The 17836-nt window shown below is 46.6% G+C and overlaps 2 protein-coding genes across 4 annotated transcripts; one reads left to right on the top strand and one right to left on the bottom strand.

Annotated features, from left to right (window-relative positions):
* The first annotated feature begins 314 nt into the window (after window positions 1-314).
* LOC118289527 (very-long-chain enoyl-CoA reductase-like) lies at window positions 315-8343 on the top strand. Its single transcript, XM_035616608.2, has 11 exons — window positions 315-2822; window positions 3482-3533; window positions 3639-3683; window positions 3791-3894; window positions 5364-5479; window positions 5795-5900; window positions 6280-6352; window positions 6443-6486; window positions 6601-6658; window positions 6781-6869; window positions 7294-8343. Exons 1-11 carry the CDS (start codon window positions 2655-2657, stop codon window positions 7465-7467), a joined length of 1029 nt encoding a protein of 342 aa, XP_035472501.1. The 5' UTR covers window positions 315-2654; the 3' UTR covers window positions 7468-8343.
* A 183-nt stretch (window positions 8344-8526) lies between these two features.
* Window positions 8527-16920, bottom strand: samd1a (sterile alpha motif domain containing 1a). 3 transcript variants are annotated; one of them, XM_035616604.2, is made up of 7 exons: window positions 16331-16920; window positions 12984-13401; window positions 12410-12552; window positions 12230-12290; window positions 10624-10705; window positions 10292-10406; window positions 8527-9886 (listed from the first exon to the last, which is right to left on the bottom strand). In XM_035616604.2, exons 1-7 carry the CDS (start codon window positions 16691-16693, stop codon window positions 9740-9742), a joined length of 1329 nt encoding a protein of 442 aa, XP_035472497.2. In that variant the 5' UTR covers window positions 16694-16920; the 3' UTR covers window positions 8527-9739. The 3 variants fall into 3 exon arrangements, with proteins under 3 accessions (XP_035472497.2, XP_035472496.2, XP_035472499.2); XM_035616603.2 differs by having other exon boundaries at window positions 12410-12555; window positions 16331-16918; XM_035616606.2 differs by lacking the exon at window positions 16331-16920 and adding an exon at window positions 13990-14176 and having other exon boundaries at window positions 12410-12555.
* Window positions 16921-17836: the final 916 nt, after the last annotated feature.

Raw genomic sequence — 17836 nt, 5'->3', positions numbered from 1 at the left:
CTTGCAGTCGCGGCTGGTCATGGGAGGCATTTCCTCAGAAATATGAGGGCTGGGGGGGGGCACACCAGTTTGAGATTATATGTGTATTAACTGAATGAATACAGTGCAATTTCGTTCAGGTTATTGCCGCGTGTCGGTCTCGTGTGAGATCAAAACAGCCATCAGAGGCATCGATCCATCATAATCAAAGGAGGCTCGAAACGTCTTTTGAAAGAATCCGAACTAGCGATAGAGACAATAAACTCCTCAGGAAATTGTTTCCTTGACGTTATAAATCGAGTGAGGAGGAGTCATGTTCTCATTGACCTCTTTACACATAAAACACTTCTTTTTGCAACCAGCGGAGTCGCCCTCTGCTGCAGGGGCGTAGCCATCATTTCTGAAGTGAGGGGGACAGACGGATCAGATGGAAGACACTTTTTATTTAATGATTTATTGAAAGATCCTCTCTTATTCGACCAAACCAAACAACCAAAAACACCTGATGACTTGGAGAAAAGGTCATCTTCTACAGCGGGCAGCCAGAGTACCACGCCAGGTGAAGAACTCCAGTTCTTTAAAATGATCAAGATCTTAAATGAAAATCAGAAGATCAAGCTGCTGAGCTCAGGTTGAGTTCACTCGGCGCACATGGGAAGCAGTCAGACTTTTTTAGTGACATGAAGAATTACGAGAAAGTTCAGTACAACATGGTTCCTATTAGCAGTTAGGTCAAGTCAAGAGCACAAGAAATGAATTCCACGAAAACATTGACAGTGACAATAAATTAAATATGAAAATATTCAGTAAAACATCATTAAGATGTGGGCAATATGAAATTCAGGTACAACAGCATGGTGCGTTCCAGACAACTCGGAAAAACAAACTCTGACACATTAAAAAGAAATTGAACGGTTGTCCAACCCGGGAGTACAGGTCAAAAAGGTGTGGCCACAGGGGGGGACAAATACAGAAACTGTGGGGTCATGTCCCCTGCCTACCCCTGCATCCACTATGCCCCTGCTCCTCTGGTCATTCGAGGGAGTACAGGTTTCAGGAATGTCCGCACTGGCCTCACTTTACGGACCCGGTGACTACGTCCATTTCTTTATACAGTCTAGGGTTGGTTTGTGGAGAGAAACTGTCCTTGTGAATGGTTGTTCACAGGTTGTAAAGTGCTTTATGGCGCCCTCTAGAGGGCACAAGTTGAAGGAAGTTACACCCACCGACTGTATAGTGACTGAGCTTCACCCAGAGGGAGAGTGGTCTTATCCAGCCTGACTCAGGACTTGCCCAAGTGCTGGACCACCGAGTCACATTAAATCAAACAGCTCTTTGACACAGTTTATCCAAAATATATATATATTTTTTAAATAAGTCTCCCAAAGGGGATTTATTTTTTAGGACTATGTTATTGCAGTGTCTGTGTCAAGTACATTAGGAATCTTAACAGACATTAAACGTGAAGGTGACAGTGTTTGTGTAACCGCGATACGGAGGATTACTGTTCCCACGGAGCCGCGTGTTACAGCATTGCTCACGTCAGATCTGTCACGAGAAGTGTTACGACGACCTTCGAAAAAGAAGCAGGTGCAGTTCGGCATGTGTTCTGAGATATTCTCCACGTGCGTCTTACTGTTTCTGATAGTCAGTATAAAAAGGATTAGTAACAGTAGAGGTGTTTTTATATTTCAAAAGATTATGTAGGACTGCCAACAGTGATACCACCGCTTGCTGCTGCTGCTTGCGTGGACTACTGGTTATAAATAGACCATAGAATATAGATATGCAGTCGGCCATGAGCAATGACCCTGTGTGTGGAAAGGTATCTCTGATCGTCTCCCAATCAGCATTTCCCACACCCTCCCTCCCGCCCGCAAAAACCTCCTTGAAGTAATTTTAGAAGTAATTTTTGCTCTTTCGCGACACAAACCTTGAATCACACACACACAGGCACTGATATAAACATGTTGGTCTTTTTCTGTTCTGGAGGTCAGGAAGAGAAAAGAATACCAGCCTCACAGGTGGTCTGGGGAGGGAGGGAGGGAGGTGTTGCCATGCAGAGGTATCTCATCCCATGGATCAGGCTTTTAACGGGGCCCACCACTGTGTATCCAGGCAAGGAGCAGCGCAAACGGTACATGTGTCTTACAGGTCTAGTGAGAGCACATCGGCATCTGACACCGAGCTGGGCTGTAGGCCTACGTGGCCTCCCAAGGTTACCGAGCCGCTGCAGAGCAAATCAGGCGACTTATATTTAGCCTTGTAAATGGCGCTCTACGGATTATGTCTTGTAGCTCTCCAGTTTCGTCTTCAGTGCGTTTTGTCGCATGAAGGGGGTTGGGTGTGAGGGCGGTGGTATTGTGGATCCTGAAGTGGCTGCTATTCAGGTGTGGAGCAGGGTCACTCTCTTTCCTTCCCACTGGCGTCCACGCTCTAACATACATACATCTGGAGAACACATTGTTCAGGGTCTCACGTATTTCACTCTTGCCCCCCGGGGGTGGAGGGGCTATTCCAAGAATCCAAAGGACACCGAAGAAGGCGCACTTCAGTCGGACCGGCAGGTCAGCCGGGAGCTGCTGCACTTTCCAGTCGAGGACGACCAGCCTCGCGGGAAGTTATCGGAGATTCTTTTCAAAAAGGGCTACTGAGGTCGTGGATCGCACGTTACCATGGATGTACTTGCCTTGGAGGCAAAGAATGTGACTACGGCAGAGGCCGAGAAGAAATCTGCACCCAGGCCAAAACCGAAACCTCCCAAAAAGGCCAAAAGGACTGTTTTCTTTGAGGTGGAGATCGTGGACTTAAAGACCAAGGAGAAACTCTTACTGCTGGACAAGGTGAGTGCCACCTCGATGGACGATCTCTGATTACAATCAGATTCTGTGTTGAACAAAAGGTCTTTTAGAGGGCTAATATTCCTTTCTCATCATAGATGACCATAAACAAAAAGTCTCAGTTACTGCATTTTATCTCCACCTTTTTTTTTCTCCATTCTTTTCAATGTCTGTGCTAAAAGTAGCAAAAGCAAAGACTGCGACCACTTTGCAGTGAAGTCAGCGGACACGTGTTTGCTTTAGCTCAAGAACCACTAGACTCGTCGCCGTAAGCAGACGGGTAATTTCACAGATAACCATCTACTTCACGGTCGGCCTGGACAAGAGCTGCCATTATCAGTTAGGTGGAGCGAGCGTCGCAGTCCAGAGGCGAGAATTCCCTCTTCATCTGATTGGAATCTTCTGTTCCTGCTCACTGGGCCAACAGGCAAAGCGGAGCGGGCTGACACACATGATTAGCAGCTTGTGCAAATGTGCGAGTCATGTCGTGTGTGGGATCACGTTGCAAATGACGTCTGGCAAATTCCAAAAGAAATGAAGACTTCTGCGATAAATACAGTCATGCTGATGACGTATGGTTTTGTATTTATGGTCCTCAAGTGTCTTGAATTGACTTGTAAATGTCAGTGTGGCATATGATGCTATCTGCATTTTGATTGCAGGTGGAGCCAACTGCCACCGTTTTGGATATTAAAGCTTTGTTCCACAAATCGTGTAAGTTTAATAAATGAAGACAACATTGTTAATGGTGCTGGTTTTGATTTGCAATAAAGAATTTCTCTCGCAAGCAACCAGTAAGGTCCCTTTCCATTCCAACAGATCCAAAGTGGTATCCGGCCAGACAATCGCTGCGTCTCGATCCAAGTACGTGTTGCTTTTTTTTTTGCGATAAATGCTGCAGATATATATCCAACTCTGTTGAACGATAAGTTGTGTCATGTTTATCTGGTCTCATCTGTCTCGTTTCTCAGAGGCCAAGTGTCTCAGGGATGAGGACATTCTCCAGACACTTCCTGTGGGAACCACAGCCAGCTTTTACTTCAGCGACCTGGGACCCCAGGTCACGTGGGGAACCGTGAGTGTGTTCTCAGGAAGTGTTGCATGTTTGAGCCAGTGTTTTACTTTATACCGTGAGCTGTGGTATACTGTGCAAGGTGTTTTTATATTTATTATCACCTTTCTTTGCTATCCTGTAACAAAAAAAAAAACAGCAACTGGCCATTTCCATGTGGGGATTCAGATTTGTGACGTGATCCTGTGAATATCAATGATTATGATGCAAGAAACTGCGATTACTCATGGTCCTTTTTGCATGTTTTCTTTCTGGGTATGATTTAGCAATGACAAACGAGCTCAGGAATGCAGTGGCTTGCTTTTCCCAAATGATCCGCAGAGTGTACATGATTTGCTCTCAGTGGACTAAGAACACGCATGGTCTTTTAAGATTCTTGTCCTGTAGATACAAAGACACGCTTTTCTCTTTCTCAGGCATTTATTGACTCTTCAATACGAATATATCAACGTGGCGAATGGAGGTGCTTCGCTTTGGTTCGTCTTTCTCTCACCTCCTGCGCCGGCCGTTCTGTCTCCCAGGATAAATAATCTCATGGCCCCATTTCTCCCGAAGGTGTTTATCCCTGTGACCTCCCACTTGCCTTTCACGGCACCTCTTTAGTCTCCCTCTTGCCCACGCACCCTCAGCATTCCCTTGTCCTTACCAACCCTGCAGGGCCCAACCCTCAGCTCCCTGACAGGCTTTCGGACCGAGGCCAGTGTATGTAGGGTGGAGGAGCATGCGAAGTCAAGTGGCCCCAAGCAGAGATCACCAGTAGCTGTTGGTCTGGCGCGCTGAGCCGTGGGCTCTGGTCAAGGTGCTGACTCAGGGATTGATGTCACTGTCAGCCGAGCTCTGCTTCCCTTGATTGTGTTAATTGTGGGAAGCTGGTATTACACGCTGTCTTAGTGTCTCATTCACTCCATGGGCACATGTCGAATACTGTTATTGTTGCACTGAAGGGTTAGCCAATGCCGAGGAGAAGTAGATGGAAGTTTCTTTGCTTTGAGGTGGCTTTGACAAGTGCGATGTTAAAAAGGCAGAGACATTCTGGTGTCAGTTGCATGTCGTCCCCTTGGCCGGGGGTGTTGACCGGCAAAGTGCTGGTCTGACAAGGAGCGAATCATTTTAACGTCACTGGTTAGCCACAGTCCAAAGACGTGCAGGTTAAACGTGAATGTGAGCGTGACTGGTTGTTTTCCCTGTTTGTCAGTCCTGTGGTAGCCTGGACTGGCGCCCTGTCCAGGGTGCACCCACCCAGTCACAGATAATATTGGCTCTAGCCTCCTCTGGGCGAACCCAAAAGGATATGCTGTATATTTAATAGATGGATGGTCAGTGTATTTTCTATTACAGACGTTAACACTCGGAGCCGTCAATTGTAATTCATTAATAATGTTCTTTGATAACTGTTTTTTTTTCTGCCCTTTTGTAAATTGTTGCGCTTGGAAAACTTTAAAGCCCTTCTGTCTTGTCTTTGCTCACTTCAGGTGTTCCTGACAGAGTGTGCAGGTCCACTGATCATCTACTTAATGTTCTACTTCCGCCTCCCCTTCATCTACTCGCCTAAATATGACTTCACCAGCAGCAAGCAGTGGGTCGTACAGTGAGTGTCGGCGTACTCGTGTGTTTCTTCGGGGATCTGTCGGGATGTTGCCGGAGTCTATCAGACAATACCAGGCTTTGCACAGATGCCCCCCTCCCCCAAAAATGTCCAAGAGTCGTGAATCATATTTCTATGTTGACACTGAGTCGGGGCCAAGTGTCATGGACTGCAGGTGGACACTGTGTAAATCACAGCTCAACATGAAACTGTGTGTGTGTGTGTGTGTGTGTGTGTGTGTGTGTGTGTGTGTGTGTGTGTGTGTGTGTGTGTGTGTGTGTGTGTGCGTGCGTGTGTGTGTGTGTGTGTGTGTTGCAGCTTGGCCTGCATGTGCCACTCCGTCCACTACGTCAAGAGGATTTTGGAGACGCTGTTTGTCCATCGCATCTCTCATGGGACCATGCCTCTTAGAAACATATTTAAGGTGAGCGAGTTGCATACTTTGATATTTATTATTTCCCTCCGCCAAGGATCTAATGTTTTTCGCCCCTGTCCATTCGTTTGTTTCGTTGGTTGGTTGGTTGGTTTGTGCGCAAAAACTACTGGAATTGGTGGAAGGAGGGGGCACAGGCCAAGAAAGGATCCACTTTCTTTAACATTGTGATATATATACACACACATATATATTTAAGGGACTGATATCTATGAGTGTGCGCAATTTGGTGCGGCCTGATTGAATTTAGGGCGACTGTTGGGCCCTGGCGGAGGTATTTGCTGAGTGCCAGTCCAGTTTAGTCCTGTGTTCTTGCATGTGAAGCCTTATCTTGACACTTTGACTTATTATAGTCCACCGTCTATTCCAGAACTGTGGCTATTACTGGTGCACTGCAGCTTGGATGGCGTACTACATAAACCACCCTCTCTACACCCCTCCCTGTAAGTGCTGACCACTGGCATTCTCACTTTAAACTCGCCGCCTGCTGTTGACTTCCATCATAATCCGTGTTTCTGTGAAACATTCGACAGATTATGGGCAGCCTCAGGTGAATACAGGACTGTACATTTTCTTGGTAAGTTTGAGACGTGTAGACGTTGTATTCTTCTGGCTCAAGTAAAGTCATCTTCTGAACCCAATATATTACAGTGACGTTAATGTTCACCTTTGAATGTTTTTATTCTTACAGGTCTGTCAAGTGGGGAACTTTTCCATCCACGTTGCTCTACGTAACCTCAAGAGTCAATGTGAGCCTTTCGTAGTAATGATGTTGATTGTTGTTTTTTCCAGGTCAATGATATTCCATGCTTTCATAAAGGAGCCAGCGTTTCAAGGCAGTGCAATGTTTAATCTGTGCTTTCCCTCTCAGGTGCAAAGGCTAAGAAGATTCCTTTTCCAACGAAAAATCCATTCACGTGGATTTTCTGGCTGGTCTCCTGTCCAAACTATACTTATGAGGTGAGCAGAAAAAATATGTTCAATCAATTTTAAAATATGTTCTGAAGAAAAATAGAGTTAAAGGTGATGTAGGAAATGTTTGCCAAATTGGTTTCCACGTTGAAATAGTTTTTTTATGTTTTACAAAAATAATTCAAATGACATTTTCTCTCTTATCCGTTTGATCAGATAATTTACTGCAACAATTATCAAAATATTTTTTGTACTGATATACTGTACTGAAGCCAACCGTTAATTACTATGTGAAACCCAGCAGCTGATACTGAATTGTACCCTGTTAATATAAGATGCTGCCATCTGCTGGTTTCTACCACGAATCTCAATGCACTCTCTCTGTGTGTGTGTGTGTGTGTGTGTGTGTGTGTGTGTGTGAGTGCGTGCGTGCGTGCGCGCGTGCGCGTGCTTGTGTGTGCGTTGCTCACAGCTGGGCTCCTGGATCGGCTTCACGGTGATGACCCAGTGCGTGCCCGTGGCTTTCTTCACGCTCGTGGCCTTCATCCAGATGACCGTGTGGGCCAAGGGCAAACACCGCAGCTACTTGAAGGAGTTCAGAGATTATCCAACCCTGCGCTCCTCCATACTCCCATTCATCCTGTAGAGCTGGCGAAGAAAAAGAAAAGGCTTCTACACTCACACATCCAACTCCTCCCTGATTGGGTCCCCCTCTCGAGGGCCCCTCCATCCATTTGGATGTCAGGCAGTTGCAGTAATAGACTTGTGAAACTCGCAAAGGAAGCCTTCAGAGTTAAATACAGAAAAGTCTTAATTCAATGTTTTAATGTGAAGATGAAAAAAATATCCTTTTTATTTTACTACTTTGATGAGTTGATGTAGAGTTTTGTTTGCATTATTTCCGTAGCTGTTGGCGGCCTAATCAGTGAAGTTTCACACAGCGCTGGGAAACAAAAAGGGGCTCATCTGCATTGTGAAACTCGAATGCAGCCTGGAGCTGACAACTGCTTGGCCTCACGCAGCTCACGATTGATAGGACGGATCCAAGTGACCTCTACATTATGGCAGTGCTGTTAGATCTGGATTTGGAATTGTTTTCCCGATTCCCCCGTTTCCCACCGTGGCTTCTTCTTTTTGTCTGTATTTGAACGGAGTGTATTTCTGGGATAGGAAAAATAACGAGAGGAAAAACACTGGTGATAGCGTGCACAGACATGTCCTGCAGAAATACACCTCTTACTCACCCAGGATGATTATATTGCAAAAGGTGTTCGGCTGCAAAAGCGCAAAGGCCACGTTTCAGCCATCAATTCTTGTATCTTTGTGTCATGTACATTTTTTAGAGTCTGCTTTTCCCCAATCTGTTATTCTTGTTCTAATGTGACAATTTGTGCAGCTGTAAAACATATTTTTTGTTCCTTCAAATGTTTGGAGAAAATACCTTCAAAACATGAAAGACAAGTTCCCCCACTGAGATTTCATTTTCACCTAATGAGCCTCCATAATAAATAATGAGATAATCCACAGTGGTAAAATGAGGAATTTTTTGTGTCTTTGAAAGTAAAACACTCCTGCTGCAACTTTTACGTGTAAGGACAGCTTTCAGTCCTGAGCAGGAATTTTACAGTATTGCTCGACACGGTAAAAAAACTGCCTTTAGGTGAAGTGTTGAAGTGTGAAGTAACGTACTGTTTCACAAATCAAGTGGCTGAACAGAGAGACCCGAGCTTTATTTTGCGACTCCGGAAGAAGTGTCAGTGTTACAGACAAAAATGGGAGGAGATACATTTGGATATGTAGACTACATCATATGGAATGTTACAAATTCAAGTGGCTGGCTTCGATCAAAACACAGGGACACTGGACAATGTCATACACGGATGATACCATAAAATAATATTGCATTTGATCAAGCTTTCCGCTCCGTAAACAGGCGCTGAGCAGCTGCACTGAATTTAAAACAATATCTTCAGTACAACAATTACATTTCCCGCATGTTACTTTATTTTGCTCATGTATAAAAGAAAACTCCATTAGTCAGCACGTGGACTGGTCCCGTCTGTCGGAAATTGTTCCCAGAATGCAGCTATATTAAATTGGACCACATTCATTTCTATATAAGAAAAACAACAACATATTGCCTTGCCAGCAAGTAGTAGAATATCATGTTGGTCATGTCTCAGTGTTACAGAGACACACCATCCAACATCAGCAGCTATTGGTGACATGAGTCAGGAATCCGACTCTGTTGACTTGTGAAGCAGATATGTAGATAGTCTGACTCCCCCCCCCCACTCCCCAAGCACGTTGATGCCATTTAAGTAAACTCATCATATGAGTAAAAGAAAACGCACAACAGATGTGCTTTTGCGTTTATCTGTGCGAGTTACAAACGTAACCTAATAGATCGAGGGAGGACACAGGGAGAAATTTCATGATCGCAACAAACCAACATTTTCTTGTGACCCCAAAACCGCATCAACAACCGATGCTACGGCACTTTGCAGTCTTGTCTGTGCGAGTATATAAGCGCATAGGTGGTGCACTTGGTGCAAGGTTGACTCCTCTTCGCCGGCCGCTTTACCCGTCTTCTGCTCTGGCAGGAAGGTCACTGCTCCTCCACTTTCAAACTCACTCGGATTGCAGCGGTCTGTTCCCTTCGTAACATGGTCGCACGGGTGAAATGGCAACTACTTGAAAAACCAAAAGACTTTGATGAGAGGTAGGATGACTGTCTTTCAGTTTCTGGTCATTCTCACAGTGAAAGATAATTCCACCGCAGCCTTCCCTCCCCACACACTCACCCTCTACATATACTGTATGTGAAGGTGGGTGGCAGGATCCATAAGGGAGCGGGCGCTGCATGCATGTTTTGGGTCAGTGCAGCGTTTGTCTGTCCGTCGTGTGAATTCACCATTTCAGAGGTCTTCATATTCCAGGAAGTGGGTCCTCTGCAGCACCTTCACATGGCGCTCGTAGATTTTGAGGGCAGGGCCGAGACGGATGGACAAACCCGTCAACACGTCGCTGCGCTGCATCAGGAGAAGGGACTTCCCATCAATTTCCTGTTGATAAGAAAAAAGACGAAGATTTTTCTCAGTTAGTGTCATCCATGCGTTTGTAAAGGTCTGTAGTGACTGGTGAAGTTCTTCAAAAAATATCTTCGGGGGGCTACCAGGACACCCAGTATAGGAAGTGAAATGAGCTATAACAATGTGTAAGAGTGCTTTATATTTCAAGAGAGAAGTCTGGGGATTTCCCGATCACGTTTGAGAAAGACATTTTCCTTATCGAGGAGCTTCCATTCAGCTTGATATGCACAAATAACTTGATACTGGTCACAACATACCCTCCAGTGACACACTACATATTAACCATCTATTAAAAAAATGGACTACATAATGGGATGCAAGTTTGGTTTTTCAGTGTACATTTAGCCCTCCTGTGGCAGCTTGTGGTGGTGCACCGACCTGTGATCGAAACGCCAAAGCCTGCTCTGGGAAGCCCACAGCTGAGAAGTAACTGGCAACATCTGTCACAGTCCACTGCAACAAGTTCTGGCTCATCTTCTCCTTCTTCACAGAACTGAATGAAGATCAGGTGTAAAGAAAACAAAGAACTGTCAGAAACAATGACCACATCAGCAGGTTATTTCTCAGCTTATTATTGTATTTAAGGATAAAGGTTGATAAAGGTGTGTAAACCCATTGTGTAGAGGGGAGGGTGGATGTGATCTGATGTATTTGCTAAAATGCACTTCTAGTGGAGAACGTAATGACTTGCTTGATAACGAGATACTCACATTTCATCACCTTTACCACCGTTCAGAAGAACATCTTCAGTTGCTGTAAATGGTGATATGTCCATCTTCTTTTTAAATGTGCCTGCAAGCGAAAATGGAAGGCAAATTATTGCACATATTGGACATATTTTAAAGGATATAAATTATGACACGCTCTAGGAGAAATCAGAATTACAGACAGTATCTATTTGATGATTACAATACAGTTAATATTACCAGTTTCAATTAAAATGACAGTTTGACAGCATGTTGGAGAAACATTCAGAAGTTGACAGTGGTATTCAGAGAACTTGGCTTCAGAGTCCTCTGCACCTGTTCATTTTGTACATCCAAATCCATCCATTTGTATTTCTTACCATAGCAAAACATAATCACATGCAATGAATGACCACACTGTGTCTATCTTGAGGCCCCCCATCATTCATATAACCCGATGAAGTCAGGGAGCTCAGTTCATATGAGCAAAGTGGAGGGAACCATGTTCCATTTCTTTCCAATTGGAAATGAATTCAATAAAAATTGCGTTTTGGGTTTTAAATGTGCAGCTTCATATTCTTAACATTCACTTGTGTGATGTTGATGTTGGACTTTGTTCATGGTTAAGTACAGTGGAGATACTATGAAAGATCGTTGATAGGGCACCCTTAAGACACCAGCCCACTTTCACAGGATGCTCGCGGGACTGTTTGTCGTGTATGTATGCGTCACATTGAAAGGACACCGGCGACATTTTTCTTAGATGGGTAAAACTACATTCAGGCCCAGAACAGGTAAAGCACACGGTGACATGGTATTTGAGCAGAGGTAAAATTATTGTTGTGTCATTTGTTTCTGCTGTACCGTGTTAAGTCTTTTGCACACTGTGACCACTTTGCATAAAAAGCTAGCGTGACACATTTCAGATTTCCAACAAGGAAACAAACTCTGTTAGGCTTCCCACTACAAACACACACACAAATTGGGCTAATTGGTTCACAAAAACGAGCTAGAGGGAAACTCTACGGGCTATCGCACCCTGTGTATCTGAAGTGATGGATGGGAACTTTACTTCTAGTAACTTTTCATAAATTGCATCCAAAAACCTGAAGGATTCACGTGGCCCCAGATCAAATGTAAACAACGTGACAAAGAGCTGAACCTTGGTTTGGACTTCCAGGTGTGAAAAAGGCCTCAAAACCCCTCAAAGTGTTTATTATACAGGTGGTGATTCTCCTCGACTAGAAATCTAGATGCATCGACTTTAAAAATTAATCAAACTCTGCAGGTCTCCACCTCCACTGTTTTTTAATGGTGCACATGGTGTCCAAAGGACAACACGTTGAGAGTGACGAGGTTTAATAGTCAGAGTGAGCACCACCTGGGTGGAAGGCTGCAGAACGAGCTCGTCAAACATAGGAAAATATCTCGAGTGAGCCTCCAGGCTTGTGCGAAAGGCCACATAACAGCCAAAATGGCTTTTGAAGCATGAGCTGACATTAGTTCATGTCCCTAACATGTGTGTAGTTTGTTCAAAAGACATTTTCCAAAATGAGGGAGCAGTCATCTATCTGCATGCTACACATCAGCTCTATTTTTTTTTAAAAAAGGGGGAAACTATGTCACTCACAGTTGTCAGATGGCAAAGACAGTGTCTGTGGCTGTCCATCGGATACATTGCTGCTCTCGTCCTGTCGGCAAAGCAAAACAGATCAAAACAAATGAAACATTAAAATGTCAGGTAGAAAGAGAGAAATGAAAAAAACTAAAACTAACAGGCATTGTTGTATGTCACAAAATGGAGAATTACCAGTTTTGCTGCAAGGTCTGGTACCAACTGGTTTGATGAAGGCCTGCGGTCCTCCTCCACCTTGCCTCCATCTTCTTTCTTGGTGTTGTTCTCTAAAGCACAGGGGCTGGTAGTGAAGGAGGGGACGGCCGGCTTCACGGCTGCTTCTGACACAGAGGGAACCATTTACATCACACGCCGATCATCCTCCATACTGTCCACATCTGACTTCATTCAGTTAGTTTAAATTTACCTGAATTCTTCGTTTGATAATTAATAAATTATGTTTAATTCCAATGCTGCTCTTTAAACCTCTATAACTGGCAGAAACAACTGCAGACAGCTACTTTTTTCTTCCAACTGCAGGAAGGTATTACCAAGTCATTTCATTTTTTTCCTACAAATCTAACTAACATAAACTGAGGCATTTTTACTCTCAACAACTATGTCACCCTGCGATTAATCATCTAGGTGGTTAAGAGATTCCATCCCTCTTTTAATTGCCAGCACATAAACTATGCATACAGCCTTGCATATAAAACAATATCAGAGTGCTCCATAATTCCTATTAGGCCGTGTCTAGCAGCGTGAATACCTTTGTCTCTCTGCATTCCTGGGTGCTGGCGCTCCGCTGGGCAGACAGCAGAATCATAAGCCCAGTCATTGTGTGCGAGGGCCCTGGGGCTAGAGGGGGGCAAGGAGCTGGGCCTCTCACCGGCCTTCTGGAGAGGGACACAGTCCAGCGCCGAGCCGGGGCCGGACTCTGGGCCGGGGCCGGGGCCAGGCCGAGTGCCAGAGGGAGAGCAGGGGGCAGAGGCGGCTCGCGCAGCGGCACTGTCTGGCGTGAGACCTGGGGAGGGCCCGGAGGGCCCGTTCTGCCCGTTCAGCCCGTTCAACCCCTTCAGCCCGTTCTGCCCGTTCACCCCCTTCAGCCCGTTCTGCCCGTCCTGGCTGTCATCAGCCCCCTCCTCATCTGCGTTACTGTCAGTGTCCATAACCATTGAGGTGTCCGCCTGCAAAAACAGAGCCTCATGTTCAATTTCCATCCTATTGTTTTCTATCTGATGATGATGATAACGCGATGAGACAGGATTTAACAAACATGCATCAAGTATACCCCCAAATCATTGCTTGGGTCAATGGGGGAATAATCTGCCATTTAATCCAGTGAGAAGGAAATATTTAGTTAATTTATGTGACAGAAACGCTGCAAACCCAGGTTGGTGTCATAACTGAGGGCTAGTTGTGGGGGTGAAGGTGTCACACGAAAACATGCTGGTACAGATCAGACCACTGTGGTGGGGAATTATTGCCTTTGAGTGCGTCCATCCCCTCTCCACGGTGCAGTGTGTGTGTGTGTGTGTGTGTGTGTGTGTGTGTGTGTGTGAGTGTGTGTGTGTGTGGTGGTAGAGCTCCCTCCCCCCCCCCCCCCCCCCCCACACACACACACACACACGTATTTCCACACAATTAAACAAGTGTGCACGGACATACTGTTATCTGACCGCATGCAACTTGTTTCAACATACGCACTCTTTCCTTTGGTTGGCCCCCTTTTCGTTTTTTTTTTTGGGTCGACGGCGCCCCGAGTGAAAAATTACCTTGTGTGCGACTGCGTGTCCAGGACGCAGCCAGCAGTCGAGCACAAGAGCGCACTCGCGCCCGCCCCGCTCCGGCGAGGAAGAGCCGCTTCTCCGGCAGGCACCCATCGCACTGCATCTCACATAACTTTCACCGAGACACGGTCACACAAAACACACGATGCCCTCCTCCACCTCCACCTCCATCTCCTCCTCCACCCCCTCCACCCCTCCTCCCCCCGAGGATCTCGACACAACACGATGTTCATCCCGCGAACAGCCGACACACTCGGCGCGTCCCTGTTCACGGGCCTCGCGACTGATCAGTCCAACACGAGGGGGGGGGGGGGGGGCGTTCTTTTCTCTCTCGCTCGCTCAAATTTCCTCCAAAGTGCGCATGGAGTTGGGGAGCCGCGGTAGAGACCTCGCCATTGTGTCTGTGTGCTCTTTAACGGAGCGCTCCCCGGGGGCCGGACGGCGGCAGAGCAGCAGCCCGGAGGAGACGGGGGAATATAGAATAAACAACCCGGGCCGGGAACTCGACGGGGCAGATCACCGCATCGCGCCGATCGCCGAAACCAGCCGCCTCGATCTTTTTATTCCCCCCGTGTGTGTGTGTGTGTGTGTGTGTGTGTGTCTACTTTGACTTTGCGCCGGGTCAACGGTTGGCAGCGAAAAAAAGCGACGGAACAGAAAGAAGTATCGCAAATGAGTCCGTTATCGGACACGTCGCTGTCTACATTTAACCCTCGTCATCGGAGCAAAAAAAAAACAACCCCTGGACAACAAGCCCCCGAGAGGCAGCCCGGTTCCAAGTCACCAAGCACTCGGTTCTTCCTTTTCTCCCCCGTAGCGACAGGGAACAAAGTCAATTTGATCTCAGCTTAACCCAGATCGGAGAGGCGCGTCCGCCGCCCGGAGCCGGGCGAACAGTTTGCGGTCGCTTTGCGTTTAGTTCGGCTCCCGCGCGCGCACACACACACACACGCACACGCACACGCGCGTCGTCGCCGGCTCGTAGATTCCGTCACATTGCGGTGACGTGGTTCACGTAAAAAAAAAAAATCGCTGCCAACGGTCTATTCGACAGACACGCCGGAGCTAAAGCCCCATATGTGCGCACGGGACGAGAGAGGCCACACGGCGACGCGGCGCACCGCCGAGCGGCAGACGTGACCGGGCTCGGCGCAGCGTGTCCGACAATGGATCTAGGGGCTCGACTTTTATGCACTGCGTCTGCGACTCGTGCATCGCTACGAAGACAGACGCAGTTGTCCGCCCCGCAAATGAACCGAGCGTGTGTTCATCGGGAGCAGTTTGGCATCGACGGGCCATCGAGCCGCTCGAGGGTTTTTTTACGAGGCGAAAACATAGTGATGGGCATCATGTTGAAGTCCAGACGGGGGGAAGGGGGGTGACATCTCGTCACGGAACGACGGAATATTCAAAAAAAACGTGTCCGAACATGTTACCGGGGTGCATTTTATTATTTCGCCCGGGGACGACTGTCCTCGATTTACACTTGAGGAAAAAAAGCAAGAGAAAAAAACAATCAACAAGCCAACAATGTCCCACCGTCCCCCATCAGGATCCAACATCCGCGGTGTTTGAGACTTTTTTTTTCTCTCTCCCCCCCCCGCCCCGCTTCACCCACTCCCACATCGACAAGAGGATGGAGATGAAAACACACATCCCACCCCCTCGGCTTTAAAAAAATAAAACACTCCCGCGCGAACACGGATTTCGACACTCTTATTTCGAAAAGCGAGACGTGCTCAACTTCCGGCTCCGCACTTCTTTCTCGTGGACTTGATCCACCCCCCCCCCCCCCCCCACCTCCGTCCTCCTCCCCTTCGCTCAACGCCGAGTTTGGGGCTTGAAAAGCGGTCGGGGTTGTTGTTCTTTGCGGACGAACAGGACGCTGCAACTTTTCCCGGCCGCTGCTGCTGTCAGCTCGTCTGACAACCGTCCGTCTTTAAAGTGCTCCTCAACCGGCGCGGTGTTTTAAAAAATTAAAAAAAAAAAAAAAAAAAAAAAAAAAAAATGCCACGCTCCGACTTCACGCGCACCTTCGCTTTTTTTTTTTTTTTTTTTTTTTTCAACCTCGCTAGCGCTCGAGCGAGGTCCAACCGCCGCTCCCCGTCTGCGGCAGTTTTTTTTGGGTGCACTTGCAAATCACCCCCCGCCCCCCTCCTCACCACTCCCCGTGTGCGGACGGAGAGAAAAAAAAAACACGTTTATATTCGACAACAACACACAGCACCAGTAACCGTGCTTCTGTCTCCACCTGTTAAATATGTGATATGACAATGGGACGTGAGCTCGTTAAACACGTCCCCCCCCGCATCACGCTCCAACATACCTCCAAATCCTCCTCGTCCTGGTCCACGGGACCGAGCGCGCTGTCCCCGTTGCTCAAGTCCGAATGACTGGCTTCTTCCACCGCGCTCCGCCTCGCAGCCGCCGCCAGCGTCACATCGTCCTTTTTTCTGCTCCGCCGCTGGACCTTGGCGGCGTTTCGGTACGAAATGGAGCCCTTGTAGTTAACTTTTAGCACCGTGTGCTCCTGGATCAGTTTCTCCAGTTCCGCGCAGGTTCGGTCGGGCTCGGACCCGTGTCGCCTCCGGACCATTCGGCAAATCCTCTCCAGGTCCGGCCGGGCTTTCCGCGACCGCAGCGAGTCGATAGTGTCCAGGATCCACTCGCGGTACTTGGATTCAGACATCTTTTTTTTTTCCGCTCGGCTGGTTCGCTTGCTTTTCCCTCCCGGTTGCCTTTTATCTTTCCTCGGTGCGTCAACCTTGTGCGCTACACACGGCTGCTTTTTCGCGAGCCGCGGTCCGAGCCCCAACTGAGAAGCGGAAACCTCGATGAACGCCTCCTGCGTTTGCGTGTGCGCTTAAGGTGGAGCGACGGATTTACGGCCAAAAGTTTCACTCCAGAGCGGGTTTCTTTATTTTAAGGTGGAATGCGCAGTCCCGGATGGGAACGTGCGCGCGCACCCTGCCCAATGTGCGCCCCAATGGCTGCCTGAGGAGGCGTCTGTCGTGAAAAAAAAAAGTAAGAGGGTGAGATACCGACAACTATCGATGAAATGACCGAAGGTAGTTGGACCTTCTTTTTTTTTGAATTGCCCCGTCACAAGCTCAGACTAAGACGGAATCAAAAAATTTAATTAACAATGAATGAGTCGTTGATAGAAGATAACAAATTAAGATAAATGATTGATAAATACCCGGGTAAGAAAACTCCTCTTTTTGTTTTCCTTTAAAAAAACAACAGTGGGCTACTTTGAATCAAAATTAAAAATGTTTCCCCTATTGGAGGCACAATATATAATCCAACTGTTGAAAAACTAAAATCCAATTGGAATCCGCAGTGATTCCTGAATCAGAAACACAGCGGCTAATACTATTCAGCTACACTGTATGTGGAAAATGTGTATACGTTCCCACAAGTACAACACAAGTGTATATTGTCAATTATAAGCAGAGATATACAGAAAAAACGGTTTATATCAATGAATTAAGTTATAATTGTGTATGTAAACATAGCAGTAATTTGTGTAGTCCATAAATTACTTAGTGGGTTAATGAAGTATATATATCAAGCTGATTTACCCATTTAGTCTTTTCAATGCACTTCAATTAATATCCAATTATCTAATGTATTACCTTTTTTAACATATGTATAAACTAAGACGATTTATTTTCTTAGTTGCCTTTAAACAATCTAGAAGGCTTTTCAGACCCATCACATATAACTGCTGCATATAGATGGTGTTAAAATTCAAAGAATAAATAAAGCAGAGCTCAGATTCTGTGGATAGTTTTGGAGAGGGGCGCTGAAAGCCCGTCTGTAATTGATC

This window comes from Scophthalmus maximus, chromosome 17 (assembly GCF_022379125.1).
Source record: "Scophthalmus maximus strain ysfricsl-2021 chromosome 17, ASM2237912v1, whole genome shotgun sequence".
Lineage (NCBI taxonomy): Eukaryota > Metazoa > Chordata > Actinopteri > Pleuronectiformes > Scophthalmidae > Scophthalmus > Scophthalmus maximus.
Note: the sequence above shows the minus strand (reverse complement) of the source record. Positions and strands in the feature narration are given on the sequence as shown.